At 45.7% G+C, this 21677-nt stretch overlaps 1 protein-coding gene across 1 annotated transcript in view; it reads left to right on the top strand.

Moving 5' to 3' along the window:
* The window catches only part of LOC148436086 (general transcription factor 3C polypeptide 2-like), a gene marked incomplete at its 3' end in the record, with an annotated part of 85897 nt that extends 71705 nt beyond the window's left edge, over positions 1 to 14192 (top strand). The window contains exon 12 of the mRNA XM_088465354.1: positions 14063 to 14192. Coding sequence (XP_088321480.1) covers positions 14063 to 14192 — 130 coding nt within the window. The remainder of the gene's footprint in view (positions 1 to 14062) is intronic.
* Between the last annotated feature and the right edge of the window lie 7485 nt (positions 14193 to 21677).

A 21677-nucleotide genomic window follows, 5' to 3' on the forward strand; every position in this document is an offset into this window, starting at 1 on the left:
ATATGTGACACCTGTGCCTGTATATGGGAGACTGCGCTGAGTAATGTGATATGTGACACCTGTATATCTGTGTGCTCCTGAGTCTGTATATGGGAGACTGTGCTGAGTAATGTGATATGTGACACCTGTATATCTGTGTGCTCCTGAGTCTGTATATAGGAGACTGCGCTGAGTAATGTGATGTGTGACACCTGTATATCTGTGTGCTCCTGAGTCTGTATATAGGAGACTGCTGAGTAATGTGATATGTGACACCTGTATATCTGTGTGCTCCTGAGTCTGTATATGGGAGACTGCACTGAGTAATGTGATATGTGACACCTGTATATCTGTGTGCTCCTGAGTCTGTATATGGGAGACTGTGCTGAGTAATGGGATATGTGACACCTGTATATATGTGTGCTCCTGAGTCTGTATATATAGGAGACTGCGCTGAGTAATGTGATATGTGACACCTGTATATCTGTGTGCTCCTGAGTCTGTATATAGGAGACTGTGCTGAGTAATGTGATATGTGACACCTGTATATCTGTGTGCTCCTGAGTCTGTATATGGGAGACTGTGCTGAGTAATGTGATATGTGACACCTGTATATCTGTGTTCTCCTGATTCTTTATATGGAGACTGTGCTGAGTAATGTGATATGTGACACCTGTATATCTCTGTGCTCCTGATTCTTTATATGGAGACTGTGCTGAGTAATGTGATATGTGACACCTGTATATCTGTGTGCTCCTGAGTCTGTATATGGGAGACTGCGCTGAGTAATGTGATATGTGACACCTGTATATCTCTGTGCTCCTGATTCTTTATATGGAGACTGTGCTGAGTAATGTGATATGTGACACCTGTATATCTGTGTGCTCCTGAGTCTGTATATGGGAGACTGTGCTGAGTAATGTGATATGTGACACCTGTATATCTGTGTGCTCCTGATTCTTTATATGGAGACTGTGCTGAGTAATGTGATATGTGACACCTGTATATCTCTGTGCTCCTGATTCTTTATATGGAGACTGTGCTGAGTAATGTGATATGTGACACCTGTATATCTGTGTGCTCATGAGTCTGTATATGGGAGACTGTGCTGAGTAATGTGATATGTGACACCTGTATATCTGTGTGCTCCTGAGTCTGTATATGGGAGACTGCGCTGAGTAATGTGATATGTGACACCTGTATATCTCTGTGCTCCTGATTCTTTATATGGAGACTGTGCTGAGTAATGTGATATGTGACACCTGTATATCTGTGTGCTCATGAGTCTGTATATGGGAGACTGTGCTGAGTAATGTGATATGTGACACCTGTATATCTGTGTGCTCCTGAGTCTGTATATGGGTGACTGCGCTGAGTAATGTGATATGTGACACCTGTATATCTGTGTGCTCCTGAGTCTGTATATAGGAGACTGCGCTGAGTAATGTAATATGTGACACCTGTATATCTGTGTGCTCCTGAGTCTGTATATAGGAGACTGCGCTGAGTAATGTGATATGTGACACCTGTATATCTGTGTGCTCCTGAGTCTGTATATAGGAGACTGCTGAGTAATGTGATATGTGATACCTGTATATCTGTGTGCTCCTGATTCTTTATATGGAGACTGTGCTGAGTAATGTGATGTGTGACACCTGTATATCTGTGTGCTCCTGAGTCTGTATATGGGAGACTGCGCTGAGTAATGTGATATGTGACACCTGTATATCTGTGTGCTCCTGAGTCTGTATATAGGAGACTGCTGAGTAATGTGATATGTGACACCTGTATATCTGTGTGCTCCTGAGTCTGTATATAGGAGACTGTGCTGAGTAATGTGACACCTGTATATCTGTGTGCTCCTGAGTCTGTATATGGGAGACTGCGCTGAGTAATGTGATATGTGACACCTGTATATCTGTGTGCTCCTGAGTCTGTATATAGGAGACTGCGCTGAGTAATGTAATATGTGACACCTGTATATCTGTGTGCTCCTGAGTGTATATGGGAGACTGCGCTGAGTAATGTGATAGGTGACACCTGTATATCTGTGTGCTCCTGAGTCTGTATATGGGAGACTGCGCTGAGTAATATGATATGTGACACCTGTATATCTGTGTGCTCCTGAGTCTGTATATAGGAGACTGCGCTGAGTAATGTGATATGTGACACCTGTATATCTGTGTGCTCCTGAGTCTGTATATGGGAGACTGCGCTGAGTAATGTGACACCTGTATATCTGTGTGCTCCTGAGTCTGTATATAGGAGACTGCGCTGAGTAATGTGATATGTGACACCTGTATATCTGTGTGCTCCTGAGTCTGTATATGGGAGACTGCGCTGAGTAATGTGATATGTGATACCTGTATATCTGTGTGCTCCTGAGTCTGTATATAGGAGACTGCTGAGTAATGTGATATGTGACACCTGTATATCTGTGTGCTCCTGAGTCTGTATATAGGAGACTGTGCTGAGTAATGTGATATGTGACACCTGTATATCTGTGTGCTCCTGAGTCTGTATATGGGAGACTGCGCTGAGTAATGTGACATGTGACACCTGTATATCTGTGTGCTCCTGAGTCTGTATATAGGAGACTGCGCTGAGTAATGTGATATGTGACCTCTGTATATCTGTGAGCTCCTGAGTCTGTATATAGGAGACTGTGCTGAGTAATGTGACACCTGTATATCTGTGTGCTCCTGAGTCTGTATATGGAGACTGCGCTGAGTAATGTGATATGTGACACTTGTATATCTGTGTGCTCCTGAGTCTGTATATAGGAGACTGCGCTGAGTAATGTGATATGTGACACCTGTATATCTGTGTGCTCCTGAGTCTGTATATGGGAGACTGCGCTGAGTAATGTGATATGTGACACCTGTATATCTGTGTGCTCCTGAGTCTGTATATGGGAGACTGCGCTGAGTAATGTGATAGGTGACACCTGTATATCTGTAAGGTCCTGAGTCTGTATATGGGAGGCTGCGCTGAGTAATGTGATATGTGACACCTGTATATCTGTGTGCTCCTGAGTCTGTATATAGGAGACTGAGCTGAGTAATGTGATATGTGACACCTGTATATCTGTGTGCTCCTGAGTCTGTATATAGGAGACTGCGCTGAGTAATGTGATATGTGACACCTGTATATCTGTGTGCTCCTGAGTCTGTATATAGGAGACTGTGCTGAGTAATGTGATATGTGACACCTGTATATCTGTGTGCTCCTGTATATAGGAGACTGAGCTGAGTAATGTGATATGTGACACCTGTATATCTGTGTGCTCCTGAGTCTGTATATAGGAGACTGTGCTGAGTAATGTGACACCTGTATATCTGTTTGCTCCTGAGTCTGTATATGGGAGACTGCGCTGAGTAATGTGATGTGTGACCCCTGTATATCTGTGTGCTCCTGAGTCTGTATATGGGAGACTGCGCTGAGTAATGTGATATGTGACCCCTGTATATCTGTGTGCTCCTGAGTCTGTATATAGGAGGCTGTGCTTAGTAATGTGATATGTGACACCTGTATATCTGTGTGCTCCTGAATCTGTATATAGGAGACTGCGCTGAGTAATGTGATATGTGACACCTGTATATCTGTGTGCTCCTGAGTCTGTATATGGGAGACTGTGCTGAGTAATGTGATATGTGACACCTGTATATCTGTGTGCTCCTGAGTCTGTATATAGGAGACTGCGCTGAGTAATGTGATATGTGACACCTGTGTCTGTATATGGGAGACTGCGCTGAGTAATGTGATATGTGACACCTGTATATCTGTGTGCTCCTGAGTCTGTATATGGGAGACTGTGCTGAGTAATGTGATATGTGACACCTGTATATCTGTGTGCTCCTGAGTCTGTATATTAGAGACTACGCTGAGTAATGTGATATGTGACACCTGTATATCTGTGTGCTCCTGAGTCTGTATATGGGAGACTGCGCTGAGTAATGTGATATGTGACACCTGTATATCTGTGTGCTCCTGAGTCTGTATATGGGAGACTGCGCTGAGTAATGTGATATGTGACACCTGTATATCTCTGTGCTCCTGATTCTTTATATGGAGACTGTGCTGAGTAATGTGATATGTGACACCTGTATATCTGTGTGCTCATGAGTCTGTATATGGGAGACTGTGCTGAGTAATGTGATATGTGACACCTGTATATCTGTGTGCTCCTGAGTCTGTATATGGGAGACTGCGCTGAGTAATGTGATATGTGACACCTGTATATCTCTGTGCTCCTGATTCTTTATATGGAGACTGTGCTGAGTAATGTGATATGTGACACCTGTATATCTGTGTGCTCATGAGTCTGTATATGGGAGACTGTGCTGAGTAATGTGATATGTGACACCTGTATATCTGTGTGCTCCTGAGTCTGTATATGGGTGACTGCGCTGAGTAATGTGATATGTGACACCTGTATATCTGTGTGCTCCTGAGTCTGTATATAGGAGACTGCGCTGAGTAATGTGATATGTGACACCTGTATATCTCTGTGCTCCTGATTCTTTATATGGAGACTGTGCTGAGTAATGTGATATGTGACACCTGTATATCTGTGTGCTCATGAGTCTGTATATGGGAGACTGTGCTGACTAATGTGATATGTGACACCTGTATATCTGTGTGCTCCTGAGTCTGTATATGGGAGACTGCGCTGAGTAATGTAATATGTGACACCTGTATATCTGTGTGCTCCTGAGTCTGTATATAGGAGACTGCGCTGAGTAATGTGATATGTGACACCTGTATATCTGTGTGCTCCTGAGTCTGTATATAGGAGACTGCTGAGTAATGTGATATGTGATACCTGTATATCTGTGTGCTCCTGATTCTTTATATGGAGACTGTGCTGAGTAATGTGATGTGTGACACCTGTATATCTGTGTGCTCCTGAGTCTGTATATGGGAGACTGCGCTGAGTAATGTGATATGTGACACCTGTATATCTGTGTGCTCCTGAGTCTGTATATAGGAGACTGCTGAGTAATGTGATATGTGACACCTGTATATCTGTGTGCTCCTGAGTCTGTATATAGGAGACTGTGCTGAGTAATGTGACACCTGTATATCTGTGTGCTCCTGAGTCTGTATATGGGAGACTGCGCTGAGTAATGTGATATGTGACACCTGTATATCTGTGTGCTCCTGAGTCTGTATATAGGAGACTGCGCTGAGTAATGTAATATGTGACACCTGTATATCTGTGTGCTCCTGAGTGTATATGGGAGACTGCGCTGAGTAATGTGATAGGTGACACCTGTATATCTGTGTGCTCCTGAGTCTGTATATGGGAGACTGCGCTGAGTAATATGATATGTGACACCTGTATATCTGTGTGCTCCTGAGTCTGTATATAGGAGACTGCGCTGAGTAATGTGATATGTGACACCTGTATATCTGTGTGCTCCTGAGTCTGTATATGGGAGACTGCGCTGAGTAATGTGACACCTGTATATCTGTGTGCTCCTGAGTCTGTATATAGGAGACTGCGCTGAGTAATGTGATATGTGACACCTGTATATCTGTGTGCTCCTGAGTCTGTATATAGGAGACTGCGCTGAGTAATGTGATATGTGACACCTGTATATCTGTGAGCTCCTGAGTCTGTATATAGGAGACTGTGCTGAGTAATGTGACACCTGTATATCTGTGTGCTCCTGAGTCTGTATATGGAGACTGCGCTGAGTAATGTGATATGTGACACCTGTATATCTGTGTGCTCCTGAGTCTGTATATGGAGACTGCGCTGAGTAATGTGATATGTGACACTTGTATATCTGTGTGCTCCTGAGTCTGTATATAGGAGACTGCGCTGAGTAATGTGATATGTGACACCTGTATATCTGTGTGCTCCTGAGTCTGTATATGGGAGACTGCGCTGAGTAATGTGATATGTGACACCTGTATATCTGTGTGCTCCTGAGTCTGTATATGGGAGACTGCGCTGAGTAATGTGATATGTGACACCTGTATATCTGTAAGGTCCTGAGTCTGTATATGGGAGGCTGCGCTGAGTAATGTGATATGTGACACCTGTATATCTGTGTGCTCCTGAGTCTGTATATGGGAGACTGCGCTGAGTAATGTGATATTTGACACCTGTATATCTGTGTGCTCCTGAGTCTGTATATGGAGACTGCGCTGAGTAATGTGATATGTGACACCTGTATATCTGTGTGCTCCTGAGTCTGTATATGGGAGACTGCGCTGAGTAATGTGATATGTGACACCTGTATATTCGTGTGCACCTGAGTCTGTATATAGGAGACTGAGCTGAGTAATGTGATATGTGACACCTGTATATCTGTGTGCTCCTGTATATAGGAGACTGAGCTGAGTAATGTGATATGTGACACCTGTATATCTGTGTGCTCCTGAGTCTGTATATATGAGACTGCGCTGAGTAATGTGATATGTGACACCTGTATATCTGTGTGCTCCTGAGTCTGTATATAGGAGACTGTGCTGAGTAATGTGATATGTGACACCTGTATATCTGTGTGCTCCTGTATATAGGAGACTGAGCTGAGTAATGTGATATGTGACACCTGTATATCTGTGTGCTCCTGAGTCTGTATATAGGAGACTGTGCTGAGTAATGTGACACCTGTATATCTGTTTGCTCCTGAGTCTGTATATGGGAGACTGCGCTGAGTAATGTGATATGTGACCCCTGTATATTTGTGTGCTCCTGAGTCTGTATATGGGAGACTGCGCTGAGTAATGTGATATGTGACCCCTGTATATCTGTGTGCTCCTGAGTCTGTATAGGGGAGACTGCGCTGAGTTATATGACACCTGTATATCTGTGTGCTCCTGAGTCTGTATATAGGAGACTGCGCTGAGTAATGTGATATGTGACACCTGTATATCTGTGTGCTCCTGAGTCTGTATATAGGAGGCTGTGCTTAGTAATGTGATATGTGACACCTGTATATCTGTGTGCTCCTGAATCTGTATATAGGAGACTGCGCTGAGTAATGTGATATGTGACACCTGTATATCTGTGTGCTCCTGAGTCTGTATATGGGAGACTGTGCTGAGTAATGTGATATGTGACACCTGTATATCTGTGTGCTCCTGAGTCTGTATATAGGAGACTGCGCTGAGTAATGTGATATGTGACACCTGTATATCTGTGTGCTCCTGAGTCTGTATATGGGAGACTGCGCTGAGTAATGTGATATGTGACACCTGTATATCTGTGTGCTCCTGAGTCTGTATATGGGAAACTGCGCAGTGTAATGTGATATGTGACACCTGTATATCTGTGTGCTCCTGAGTCTGTATATAGGAGACTGCGCTGAGTAATGTGATATGTGACACCTGTGTCTGTATATGGGAGACTGCGCTGAGTAATGTGATATGTGACACCTGTATATCTGTGTGCTCCTGAGTCTGTATATGGGAGACTGTGCTGAGTAATGTGATATGTGACACCTGTATATCTGTGTGCTCCTGAGTCTGTATATTAGAGACTGCGCTGAGTAATGTGATATGTGACACCTGTATATATGTGTGCTCCTGAGTCTGTATATAGGAGACTGCGCTGAGTAATGTGATATGTGACACCTGTATATCTGTGTGCTCCTGAGTCTGTATATAGGAGACTGCGCTGAGTAATGTGATATGTGACACCTGTATATATCTGCTATCCTCCCTCACCTGACTGCACTGTTACACACTTATACATACCATACACATTATATATTGTCTATCTGTTTTGTTGTGCAGATGACAGGGTGATTCCTGCTCTCACAATAAATCCTGCTTCAGGGTCAATATTCATTTAGCCATCTTCTAGTCCCTTTTAATTAAAGTCACTCAGGCACAGCAGAGAAATGATCTTTATAGAAGCAGGAGATGGATAATGTTACAGAGCGTGATTGGAGATAATGCTACATTGCCTGACCTTGTATGATTAGGTGCATGTATGGAATCTGCTCTATAATTGTACATGGGATTACTAGTTATCTCTACTAGCTGCATAGTAGTGCTCAGTGCAGGCATTACTAGTCTCCTATAAGAAGATGGTTACATGCTGGTAGTGTACAGTCCAGGCATTACTAGTCTCCTATAAGAAGATGGTTACATGCTGGTAGTGCTCAGTCCAGGCATTACTAGTCTCCTATAAGAAGATGGTTATATGCTGGTAGTGCTCAGTCCAGGCATTACTAGTCTCTTATAAGAAGATGGTTACATGCTGGTAGTGCTCAGTCCAGGCATTACTAGTCTCTTATAAGAAGATGGTTACATGCTGGTAGTGTACAGTCCAGGCATTACTCGTCCCCTATGAGAAGATGGTTACATGCTGGTAGTGCTCAGTGCAGGCATTAGTCGTCACCTATAAGAAGATGGTTACATGCTGGTAGTGTACAGTCCAGGCATTACTCGTCCCCTATGAGAAGATGGTTACATGCTGGTAGTGCTCAGTGCAGGCATTACTAGTCTCCTATAAGACGAAGGTTACATGCTGGTAGTGTACAGTCCAGGCATTACTAGTCTCCTATAAGAAGATGGTTACATTCTGGTAGTGCTCAGTCCAGGCATTACTAGTCTCCTATAAGAAGATGGTTACATGCTGGTAGTGCTCAGTGCAGGCATTACTAGTCTCCTATAAGAAGATGGTTACATGCTGGTAGTGTACAGTCCAGGTATTACTCGTCCCCTATGAGAAGATGGTTACATTCTGGTAGTGCTCAGTGCAGGCATTACTAGTCACCTATAAGAAGATGGTTACATGCTGGTAGTGTACAGTCCAGGCATTACTAGTCTCCTATAAGAAGATGGTTACATGCTGGTAGTGCTCAGTCCAGGCATTACTAGTCTCTTATAAGAAGATGGTTACATGCTGTTAGTGCTCAGTCCAGGCATTACTAGTCTCCTATAAGAAGATGGTTACATGCTGGTAGTGCTCAGTCCAGGCATTTCTAGTCTCTTATAAGAAGATGGTTACATGCTGGTAGTGCTCAGTCCAGGCATTACTAGTCTCCTATAAGAAGATGGTTACATGCTGGTAGTGTACAGTCCAGGCATTACTAGTCTCCTATAAGAAGATGGTTACATGCTGGTAGTGCTCAGTCCAGGTATTACTAGTCTCCTATAAGAAGATGGTTACATGCTGGTTGTGCACAGTCCAGGCATTACTAGTCTCCTATAAGAAGATGGTTACATGCTGGTAGTGCACAGTCCAGGCATTACTAGTCACCTATAAGAAGATGGTTACATGCTGGTAGTGCTCAGTGCAGGCATTACTAGTCTCCTATAAGAAGATGGTTACATGCTGGTAGTGTACAGTCCAGGCATTACTAGTCTCCTATAAGAAGATGGTTACATGCTGGTAGTGCTCAGTCCAGGCATTACTAGTCTCCTATAAGAAGATGGTTATATGCTGGTAGTGCTCAGTCCAGGCATTACTAGTCTCCTATAAGAAGATGGTTATATGCTGGTAGTGCTCAGTCCAGGCATTACTAGTCTCTTATAAGAAGATGGTTACATGCTGGTAGTGCTCAGTCCAGGCATTACTAGTCTCTTATAAGAAGATGGTTACATGCTGGTAGTGTACAGTCCAGGCATTACTCGTCCCCTATGAGAAGATGGTTACATGCTGGTAGTGCTCAGTGCAGGCATTAGTCGTCACCTATAAGAAGATGGTTACATGCTGGTAGTGTACAGTCCAGGCATTACTCGTCCCCTATGAGAAGATGGTTACATGCTGGTAGTGCTCAGTGCAGGCATTACTAGTCTCCTATAAGACGAAGGTTACATGCTGGTAGTGTACAGTCCAGGCATTACTAGTCTCCTATAAGAAGATGGTTACATTCTGGTAGTGCTCAGTCCAGGCATTACTAGTCTCCTATAAGAAGATGGTTACATGCTGGTAGTGCTCAGTGCAGGCATTACTAGTCTCCTATAAGAAGATGGTTACATGCTGGTAGTGTACAGTCCAGGTATTACTCGTCCCCTATGAGAAGATGGTTACATTCTGGTAGTGCTCAGTGCAGGCATTACTAGTCACCTATAAGAAGATGGTTACATGCTGGTAGTGTACAGTCCAGGCATTACTAGTCTCCTATAAGAAGATGGTTACATGCTGGTAGTGCTCAGTCCAGGCATTACTAGTCTCTTATAAGAAGATGGTTACATGCTGTTAGTGCTCAGTCCAGGCATTACTAGTCTCCTATAAGAAGATGGTTACATGCTGGTAGTGCTCAGTCCAGGCATTTCTAGTCTCTTATAAGAAGATGGTTACATGCTGGTAGTGCTCAGTCCAGGCATTACTAGTCTCCTATAAGAAGATGGTTACATGCTGGTAGTGTACAGTCCAGGCATTACTAGTCTCCTATAAGAAGATGGTTACATGCTGGTAGTGCTCAGTCCAGGTATTACTAGTCTCCTATAAGAAGATGGTTACATGCTGGTTGTGCACAGTCCAGGCATTACTAGTCTCTTATAAGAAGATGGTTACATGCTGGTAGTGTACAGTCCAGGCATTACTAGTCTCCTATAAGAAGATGGTTACATGCTGGTAGTGCTCAGTCCAGGCATTACTAGTCTCCTATAAGAAGATGGTTACATGCTGGTAGTGTACAGTCCAGGCATTACTAGTCTCCTATAAGAAGATGGTTACATGCTGGTAGTGCTCAGTGCAGGCATTACTAGTCACCTATAAGAAGATGGTTACATGCTGGTAGTGTACAGTCCAGGCATTACTAGTCTCCTATAAGAAGATGGTTACATGCTGGTAGTGCTCAGTCCAGGCATTACTAGTCTCTTATAAGAAGATGGTTACATGCTGGTAGTGCTTAGTCCAGGCATTACTAGTCTCTTATAAGAAGATGGTTACATGCTGGTAGTGCTCAGTCCAGGCATTACTAGTCTCCTATAAGAAGATGGTTACATGCTGGTAGTGCTCAGTCCAGGCATTACTAGTCTCTTATAAGAAGATGGTTACATGCTGGTAGTGCTCAGTCCAGGCATTACTAGTCTCTTATAAGAAGATGGTTACATGCTGGTAGTGCTCAGTTCAGGCATTACTAGTCTCCTATAAGAAGATGGTTACATGCTGGTAGTGCTCAGTCCAGGCATTACTAGTCTCTTATAAGAAGATGGTTACATGCTGGTAGTGCTCAGTTCAGGCATTACTAGTCTCCTATAAGAAGATGGTTACATGCTGGTAGTGTACAGTCCAGGCATTACTAGTCTCCTATAAGAAGATGGTTACATGCTGGTAGTGCTCAGTCCAGGCATTACTAGTCTCCTATAAGAAGATGGTTACATGCTGGTAGTGTACAGTCCAGGCATTACTAGTCTCTTATAAGAAGATGGTTACATGCTGGTAGTGTACAGTCCAGGCATTACTAGTCTCCTATAAGAAGATGGTTACATGCTGGTAGTGCTCAGTCCAGGCATTACTAGTCTCCTATAAGACGATGGTTACATGCTGGTAGTGCTCAGTCCAGGCATTACTAGTCTCCTATAAGAAGATGGTTACATGCTGGTAGTGCTCAGTCCAGGTATTACTCGTCTCCTATAAGAAGATGGTTACATGCTGGTAGTGCTCAGTCCAGGCATTACTAGTCTCCTATAAGAAGATGGTTACATGCTGGTAGTGCTCAGTCCAGGTATTACTAGTCACCTATAAGAAGATGGTTACATGCTGGTAGTGCTCAGTCCAGGCATTACTAGTCACCTATAAGAAGATGGTTACATGCTGGTAGTACTTAGTCCAGGCATTGCTAGTCTCCTATAAGAAGATGGTTACATGCTGGTAGTGCTCAGTCCAGGCATTACTAGTCTCCTATAAGAAGATGGTTACATGCTGGTAGTGTACAGTCCAGGCATTACTAGTCTCCTATAAGAAGATGGTTACATGCTGGTAGTGCTCAGTGCAGGCATTACTAGTCACCTATAAGACGATGGTTACATGCTGATAGTGTACAGTCCAGGCATTACTAGTCTCCTATAAGAAGATGGTTACATGCTGGTAGTGCTCAGTCCAGGCATTACTAGTCTCCTATAAGACGATGGTTACATGCTGGTAGTGCTCAGTCCAGGCATTACTAGTCTCCTATAAGAAGATGGTTACATGCTGGTAGTGCTCAGTCCAGGTATTACTAGTCACCTATAAGAAGATGGTTACATGCTGGTAGTGCTCAGTCCAGGCATTACTAGTCTCCTATAAGAAGATGGTTACATGCTGGTAGTGTACAGTCCAGGCATTACTAGTCTCTTATAAGAAGATGGTTACATGCTGGTAGTGCTCAGTCCAGGCATTACTAGTCTCCTATAAGAAGATGGTTACATGCTGGTAGTGTACAGTCCAGGCATTACTAGTCTCTTATAAGAAGATGGTTACATGCTAGTAGTGTACAGTCCAGGCATTACTAGTCTCCTATAAGAAGATGGTTACATGCTGGTAGTGCTCAGTCCAGGTATTACTCGTCTCCTATAAGAAGATGGTTACATGCTGGTAGTGCTCAGTCCAGGCATTACTAGTCTCCTATAAGAAGATGGTTACATGCTGGTAGTGCTCAGTCCAGGTATTTCTCGTCCCCTATAAGAAGATGGTTACATTCTGGTAGTGCTCAGTGCAGGCATTACTAGTCTCCTATAAGAAGATCGTTACATTCTGGTAGTGCTCAGTGCAGGCATTACTAGTCTCCTATAAGAAGATGGTTACATGCTGGTAGTGCTCAGTCCAGGCATTACTAGTCTCCTATAAGAAGATGGTTACATGCTGGTAGTGCTCAGTCCAGGCATTACTAGTCTCCTATAAGAAGATGGTTACATGCTGGTAGTGTACAGTCCAGGCATTACTAGTCTCCTATAAGAAGATGGTTACATGCTGGTAGTGCTCAGTGCAGGCATTACTAGTCACCTATAAGACGATGGTTACATGCTGATAGTGTACAGTCCAGGCATTACTAGTCTCCTATAAGAAGATGGTTACATGCTGGTAGTGCTCAGTCCAGGCATTACTAGTCTCCTATAAGACGATGGTTACATGCTGGTAGTGCTCAGTCCAGGCATTACTAGTCTCCTATAAGAAGATGGTTACATGCTGGTAGTGCTCAGTCCAGGTATTACTAGTCACCTATAAGAAGATGGTTACATGCTGGTAGTGCTCAGTCCAGGCATTACTAGTCTCCTATAAGAAGATGGTTACATGCTGGTAGTGTACAGTCCAGGCATTACTAGTCTCTTATAAGAAGATGGTTACATGCTGGTAGTGCTCAGTCCAGGCATTACTAGTCTCCTATAAGAAGATGGTTACATGCTGGTAGTGTACAGTCCAGGCATTACTAGTCTCTTATAAGAAGATGGTTACATGCTAGTAGTGTACAGTCCAGGCATTACTAGTCTCCTATAAGAAGATGGTTACATGCTGGTAGTGCTCAGTCCAGGTATTTCTCGTCCCCTATAAGAAGATGGTTACATTCTGGTAGTGCTCAGTGCAGGCATTACTAGTCTCCTATAAGAAGATCGTTACATTCTGGTAGTGCTCAGTGCAGGCATTACTAGTCTCCTATAAGAAGATGGTTACATGCTGGTAGTGCTCAGTCCAGGCATTACTAGTCTCCTATAAGAAGATGGTTACATGCTGGTAGTGCTCAGTCCAGGCATTACTAGTCTCCTATAAGAAGATGGTTACATGCTGGTAGTGCACAGTCCAGGCATTACTAGTCACCTATAAGAAGATGGTTAATGCTGGTAGTGCTCAGTGCAGGCATTACTAGTCACCTATAAGAAGATGGTTACATGCTGGTAGTGTACAGTCCAGGCATTACTAGTCTCCTATAAGAAGATGGTTACATGCTGGTAGTGCTCAGTCCAGGCATTACTAGTCTCTTATAAGAAGATGGTTACATTTTGGTTCTGTTTAATCCTGACATTACTAGTTGCTGGTTGGAAGATTGTTACATACTGATTGTGTCCAGATCAGGCATTACTCATATCCTATAAGAATATGGCCTAATGCCATTTTTGTTCAGTATAGGTATTTCATTTAATTTGGGGTTTCTCCTGGTCATTGACCATCTGGACTCTGTTTCTTCTCTTCTAGGTGGACTGTGTTGTGAGGCTCCATGTGGGCTCTATCAAGGCTTGTAACCTTGGTGAGAATGGACAGTGCTTCTCCCTGACATGGCTTCCTTCTAAGCCCCACCAGTATTTGGCAGCTGGATTCTACGATGGTGAGTTTTTGTTCCATGTGCCTCAGTAATCCTGGATTAGACTGAACTTCTCTCTCATCCATAGCTAATTAGTTCCCTACAGATGGGTTCCTACTGATCTGCAGCTACTTGTTATCCCACAGATTGGTTACAAGTGATCCCTAGCTAGTTTTTTCTTTATAGATGGGTCCCTAGTGATCCTCAGCTAGTTGTTTCCCTACAGATTGGTCCCTAGTGACACCCAGGTAGCTGGTTCCCTACGGATGGGACTCTAGTGACACCCAGGTAGCTGGTTCCCTACGGATGGGACTCTAGTGACACCCAGGTAGCTGGTTCCCTACGGATGGGACTCTAGTGACACCCAGGTAGCTGATAGGGGATAATTAATAACCTTTCTTGTAAACTTCTCACACTCTTTGGTGCAAACTAGGGGTGAGCGGGATCGGATTTCTGAATTCCGAACCCCCACGAGCCCCCCCCCGATCCAAGGCAGATCCGAGTCAGGCTCGACTTTTCCCGCCTGACTCTGATCTGAAATCGAGGCAAAACGTCATCATCCCGCCTTCCGGGTCTCGCGGGTTTTGGATCCTATATAAGGTACCCGCGTCGGCGCCATTTTCTCACTCGGCTGTGGACAGTGAAGAGGGAGGGTGGGAGTTAGAGCTGGCTGGGCTGTGTAGTGTAGTGTAGTGCAGAGTAGTGTTGTGCTGTGCTGCGCTGCGCTGTGCTGCTGTTGTCCATAGGGGCTGTGTCCACTACTTCAAAGTCCATAGGGGCTGGCTGTGTTGTGCTGTGCTGCTGTTGTTAATAGGGGCTGTGTCCACTACTTCAAAGTCCATAGGGGCTGGCTGGACTGTGTTGTGCAGTCAGTTCTCCAAAGTCCTGTGCAGTGTCCCAGTCCTAAAGGGGTGCTGTAGTGTTGTCCAAGGGGTGCTCTGTCCATCAGGGGTGCTCCCCCCAAGTGCTAAAAAAATAATATTTTTTGTGTGTTTGTGAATTGTGTGCGCAGTAGCCGCACGTGCATCAACAAAGTAGTGCCAAGCGTGCGCCTGTGTCATAAGTAAAGGGCCGGCTGGCTTGACCGTTAAAGGGTGCTGTAACCCCCAAAGTACACTCCAAACCAAAAAAATATATATTTTCTGTGTTTGTGAATTGTGTGCGCAGTAACCGCACGTGCATCAACAAAGGAGCAGCGCCAAGCGTGCGCTTGTGTCTCATAAGTAAAGAGCCGGCTGGCTCATTTCTTAAAGGGTGGTGTAACCCACAAAGTGCACTACTCTCCAGCAAAAATAAAAAAATATTTTCTGTGTTTAGCCGCCCGTATATATCAAATCGATGTAACATAAATGGAGGACCAAACTTTCTCCGATAAAAATAAAATAGAGAAAGATCAAGAACCACTTCCTCCTAGTGCTGAAGCTGCTGCCACTAGTCATGACATAGACGATAACATGCCATCAACGTCGTCTGCCAAGGCCGATGCCCAATGTCATAGTAGAGGGCACATACAATCCCAAATGACAAAGTTCAGGAAAATGACCTTGAAAAAAACATTTAAATCATCTGAAGAGAAACGTAAACTTGCCAATATGCCGTTTACGACACGGAGTGGCAAGGAACGGCTAAGGTCGATCCCTAGTATGTTCATGACTAGTGGTTCAGCTTCACATGACGATGGAAGCCCTCCTCCCACTAAAAAAATCAAACGAGTTAAGCTGGCAAAAGCACAGCGAAGAACTGTGCTTTCTAAGAAGATATCACAAATCCCCAAGGAGAGTCCAAGTGTGGTGGCGGTTGCGATGCCTGACCTTCCCAGCACTGGACGGGAAGAGGTGGCTCTTTCCACCATTTGCACGCCCCCTGCAAGTGCTGAAAGGAGCACCCACATTCCACATGCTGATATGCAAATTGAAGATGTCACTGTTGAAGTACAACAGGATGAGGATACTCAGGGGCTGGCTGGCAACTTTTAGTCTGGGGGGCAAATGCATGCTGGCGGCCCTGGCAGAGGAGTAGCGTGTAGCCACGGTGCCCGAAGAACGTGCGTGCTACGGCGCCAACCCCCTCAAGTGTTTCAGGGAGGAGGCGGGTCCATATGGGATTAATGTAAGGTAAAAATAAAGATTAGGGGCAGCCCCCTGTCGTAGTACCCATATGCAGTGCCCCCGTGTGCCACAGGAGATAACACCCTTATGCAGGCCTCCAGTAGTGCCCCCAGTAGTGATCCCCCCCTATGCAGTGCCCCTTGTGCCCCCAGTAGTGGTCCCCCCTGTTCAGTGCCCCTTGTGCCCCCAGTAGTAGGCCCCTTATATAGTGCCCCCAATAGTGGTACCCCCTATGCAGTGCCCCCAGTAGCAGTCCACCCCCCCATGCAGTGCCCCCAATAGTGGTAACCCTTATGCAATGTCCCTTAAATAGTGGCCCCAGGTGTAGTCTTCCCCCTATGCAGTACCCCCAGTGTTGCCCTTTATATAGAGCCCCCAGCAGTGGTCCCTCGCAGTGCCCCCAGTGGTAGTCCCCTCCCCCTATGCAGTGCCCCTAGTAGTAGTCCCCTCCCCTTGTAGTGCCCCCAGTAGCAGTAGTAGTCCCCCCTTGTAGTTCCCCCAGTAGTAGTAGTCCCCCCCCTTGTAGTGCCCCCAGTAGTAGTAGTCCCCCCCTGGTAGTGCCCCCATAGTAATCCCCCCCTGGTAGTGCCCTCATAGTAATCCCCCCCTTGGTAGTGCCCCCATAGTAATCCCCCCCCTTGGTAGTGTCCCCATAGTAACCCCCCCCTTGGTAGTGCCCCCATAGTAATCCCCCCCCTTGGTAGTGTCCCCATAGTAACCCCCCCCTTGGTAGTGCCCCCATAGTAATCCCCCCCCTTGGTAGTGCCCCTATAGTAATCCCCCCCTTGGTAGTGCCCCCATAGTAATCCCCCCCTTGGTAGTGCCCCCATAGTAATCCCCCCCCCCTTGGTAGTGCCCCCATAGTAATCCCCCCTCCCTTGGTAGTGCCCCCATAGTAACCCCCCCTTGGTAGTGCCCCCATAGTAATCCCCCCCCTTGGTAGTGCCCCCATAGTAATCCCCCCCCTTGGTTGTTCCCCCATAGTAATCCCCCCCCCTTGGTAGTTCCCCCATAGTAATCCCCCCCCCTTGGTAGTGCCCCCATAGTAATCCCCCCCTTGGTAGTGCCCCCATAGTAATCCCCCCCTTGGTAGTGCCCCCATAGTAATCCCCCCCTTGGTAGTGCCCCCATAGTAAACCCCCCCCTTGGTAGTGCCCCCATAGTAAACCCCCCCCATGGTAGTGCCCCCATAGTAATCCCCCCCCATGGTAGTGCCCCCATAGTAATCCCCCCCCCTTGGTAGTGCCCCCATAGTAACCCCCCTCTTGGTAGTGCCCCCATAGTAATCCCCCCCCCTTGGTAGTGCCCCCATAGTAATCCCCCCCCCTTGGTAGTTCCCCCGATAGTAACCCCCGCCTTGGTAGTGTCCCCATAGTAATCCCCCCCCCCTTGGTAGTGCCCCCATAGTAATTCCCCCCTTGGTAGTGCCCCCATAGTAAACCCCCCCCCCTTGGTAGTGCCCCCATAGTAATCCCCCCCTTGGTAGTGCCCCCATAGTAATCCCCCCCCTTGGTAGTGCCCCCATAGTAATCCCCCCCCCTTGGTAGTGCCCCCATAGTAATCCCCCCCCCCTTGGTAGTTCCCCCGATAGTAACCCCCGCCTTGGTAGTGCCCCCATAGTAATCCCCCCCCCTTGGTAGTGCCCCCATAGTAATCCCCCCCCCTTGGTAGTGCCCCCATAGTAATCCCCCCCCCCCTTGGTAGTTCCCCCGATAGTAACCCCCGCCTTGGTAGTGCCCCCATAGTAATCCCCCCCCTTGGTAGTGCCCCCATAGTAATCCCCCCCCTTGGTAGTGCCCCCATAGTAATCCCCCCCCTAGTAGAGAGAGACTTAATAAAAAAATAAAAAAAAAACACTTACCTGAAACTCCTGCTCCTGGCCTGGTCCCGACGCTTACACCGGCTCCTCTGGCCGCTTTGCATTATGGGAGAGACATCGTCATGACGACGGCTCTCCAGGGCCAGATTAACAATGGGGCGGATGGAGCTACAGCTCCAGGCCTCCACATCAAAATAGGCCCATCATCATGGCAGGATGATGATGACCAGCTGCCTAGCTGGCCACACAGTTGCCATAAATCATAAGTATTAAACAATTACTTCTGGTTTACTCACAAATTTATGATTTTTTTTTTCAGTACTTAGGAAGACAGTGGAGCTGTACACACCCACAGAGCATTGGGCACAGCTAACCTGCTTCTTATAATAAGCCCTTGAACATTTTCAGCTCCAGGCCTATGTGACCCTTAATCCGGCCCTGCGGCTCTCCCATTACCCACTGCGGGAGCCGGAAGATGGCTCCCGCAGTGGGAGCAGCGGCAGCCGCTGAGAGTCTGACAGACTCTCAGAGGCTGCTGATTACAGCAAACACACAGCTGCCGGCTCCGGTGGCTGTGTGTTTGTGCTGTGTAGCGCTAACCGGACTCCGTCCGGTCAGCGCTACACACGCGGTGCAGTCTGTGTCACAGTGACACAGACTGCACCGGCCCGCGGCCCGCATGACGCTGCGGCCCGGGGGGCACATGGCACCCTGCCCCCTGGCCCAGCCCGCCACTGAGGATACTGGTGTAGCTGGCGCTGAGGAGGAAGTTGGCGAGGAGGATTCTGATGGTGATGTGGTTTGTTTAAATCAGGCTCCGGGGGAGACAGTTGTTGTCCGTGGGATGAAAAAGCCCATCACGGTCATGCCTGGGCAGAAGACCAAACATTCCACCTCTTTGGTCTGGCAATATTTCTATCCAAATCCGGACAACAACTGTCTTGCCATATGTACCATATGTAAAGGTGAAATAAGTAGGGGTAGGGACGTCAACCACCTAGGAACATCCTCCCTTATACGGCACCTGCAGCGCGTTCATAAAAAGTTACTGTCAAGTTCAGAAACTTTGGCTAAGACCGTAAGCAGTCCAGGGACACCTAAATCCTGTTGTCCTGTTGTAACCAAGCGCCTGCAAACCACACCGTCAACTCCCTCCTCGTCAATTTCCTCCTTAGTCAGGATCGGAAGTAGTCCTGCAGGCCATGTCACTGGCATGACTGACTCTCCTATCCCGGATATAGGTGACAGAAATGGCAGCACGTGTACAGATAGTATCACACCAATGTTACATGTAATAATACACACACACAATAGTGTAATACTATAGAGACAGTGTGTGCAGGGGGGGAATGATGTGTTACTAGAGTACAGCCGTGTTCCTCACTAGGTGACAGATATGGCAGCACGTGTATAGATAGTATCACACCAATGTTACATGTAATAATACACACACACAATAGTGTAATACTATAGAGACAGTGTGTGCAGGGGGGGAATGATGTGTTACTAGAGTACAGCCGTGTTCCTCACTAGGTGACAGATATGGCAGCACGTGTATAGATAGTATCACACCAATGTTACATGTAATAATACACACACACAATAGTGTAATACTATAGAGACAGTGTGTGCAGGGGGGGAATGATGTGTTACTAGAGTACAGCCGTGTTCCTCACTAGGTGACAGAAATGGCAGCACGTGTATAGATAGTATCACACCAATGTTACATGTAATAATACATACACACACACAATAGTGTAATACTATAGACACAGTGTGTGCAGGGGGGGAATGATGTGTTACTAGAGTACAGCCGTGTTCCTCACTAGGTGACAGAAATGGCAGCACGTGTATAGATAGTATCACACCAATGTTACATGTAATAATACACACACACAATAGTGTAATACTATAGAGACAGTGTGTGCAGGGGGGGAATGATGTGTTACTAGAGTACAGCCGTGTTCCTCACTAGGTGACAGATATGGCAGCACGTGTACAGATAGTATCACACCAATGTTACATGTAATAATACACACACACAATAGTGTAAAACTATAGAGACAGTGTGTGCAGGGGGGGAATGATGTGTTACTAGAGTACAGCCGTGTTCCTCACTAGGTGACAGATATGGCAGCACGTGTATAGATAGTATCACACCAATGTTACATGTAATAATACACACACACAATAGTGTAATACTATAGAGACAGTGTGTGCAGGGGGGGAATGATGTGTTACTAGTGTACAGCCGTGTTCCTCACTAGGTGACAGAAATGGCAGCACGTGTATAGATAGTATCACACCAATGTTACATGTAATAATACACACACACACACACAATAGTGTAATACTATAGAGACAGTGTGTGCAGGGGGGGAATGATGTGTTACTAGAGTACAGCCGTGTTCCTCACTAGGTGACAGATATGGCAGCACGTGTACAGATAGTATCACACCAATGTTACATGTAATAATACACACACACAATAGTGTAAAACTATAGAGACAGTGTGTGCAGGGGGGGAATGATGTGTTACTAGAGTACAGCCGTGTTCCTCACTAGGTGACAGATATGGCAGCACGTGTATAGATAGTATCACACCAATGTTACATGTAATAATACACACACACAATAGTGTAATACTATAGAGACAGTGTGTGCAGGGGGGGAATGATGTGTTACTAGTGTACAGCCGTGTTCCTCACTAGGTGACAGAAATGGCAGCACGTGTATAGATAGTATCACACCAATGTTACATGTAATAATACACACACACACACACAATAGTGTAATACTATAGAGACAGTGTGTGCAGGGGGGGAATGATGTGTTACTAGAGTACAGCCGTGTTCCTCACTAGGTGACAGAAATGGCAGCACGTGTACAGATAGTATCACACCAATGTTACATGTAATAATACACACACACACACAATAGTGTAATACTATAGAGACAGTGTGTGCAGGGGGGGAATGATGTGTTACTAGTGTACAGCCGTGTTCCTCACTAGGTGACAGAAATGGCAGCACGTGTATAGATAGTATCACACCAATGTTACATGTAATAATACACACACACAATAGTGTAATACTATAGAGACAGTGTGTGCAGGGGGGAATGATGTGTTACTAGTGTACAGCCGTGTTCCTCACTAGGTGACAGATATGGCAGCACGTGTACAGATAGTATCACACCAATGTTACATGTAATAATACACACACACACACAATAGTGTAATACTATAGAGACAGTGTGTGCAGGGGGGGAATGATGTGTTACTAGTGTACAGCCGTGTTCCTCACTAGGTGACAGAAATGGCAGCACGTGTATAGATAGTATCACACCAATGTTACATGTAATAATACACACACACACACACACACACACAATAGTGTAATACTATAGAGACAGTGTGTGCAGGGGGGGAATGATGTGTTACTAGTGTACAGCCGTGTTCCTCACTAGGTGACAGAAATGGCAGCACGTGTATAGATAGTATCACACCAATGTTACATGTAATAATACACACACACACACACACACACAATAGTGTAATACTATAGAGACAGTGTGTGCAGG

This window comes from Taudactylus pleione, unplaced genomic scaffold (genome assembly GCF_031769625.1).
Source record: "Taudactylus pleione unplaced genomic scaffold, aTauple2 ptg001966l, whole genome shotgun sequence".
Lineage (NCBI taxonomy): Eukaryota > Metazoa > Chordata > Amphibia > Anura > Myobatrachidae > Taudactylus > Taudactylus pleione.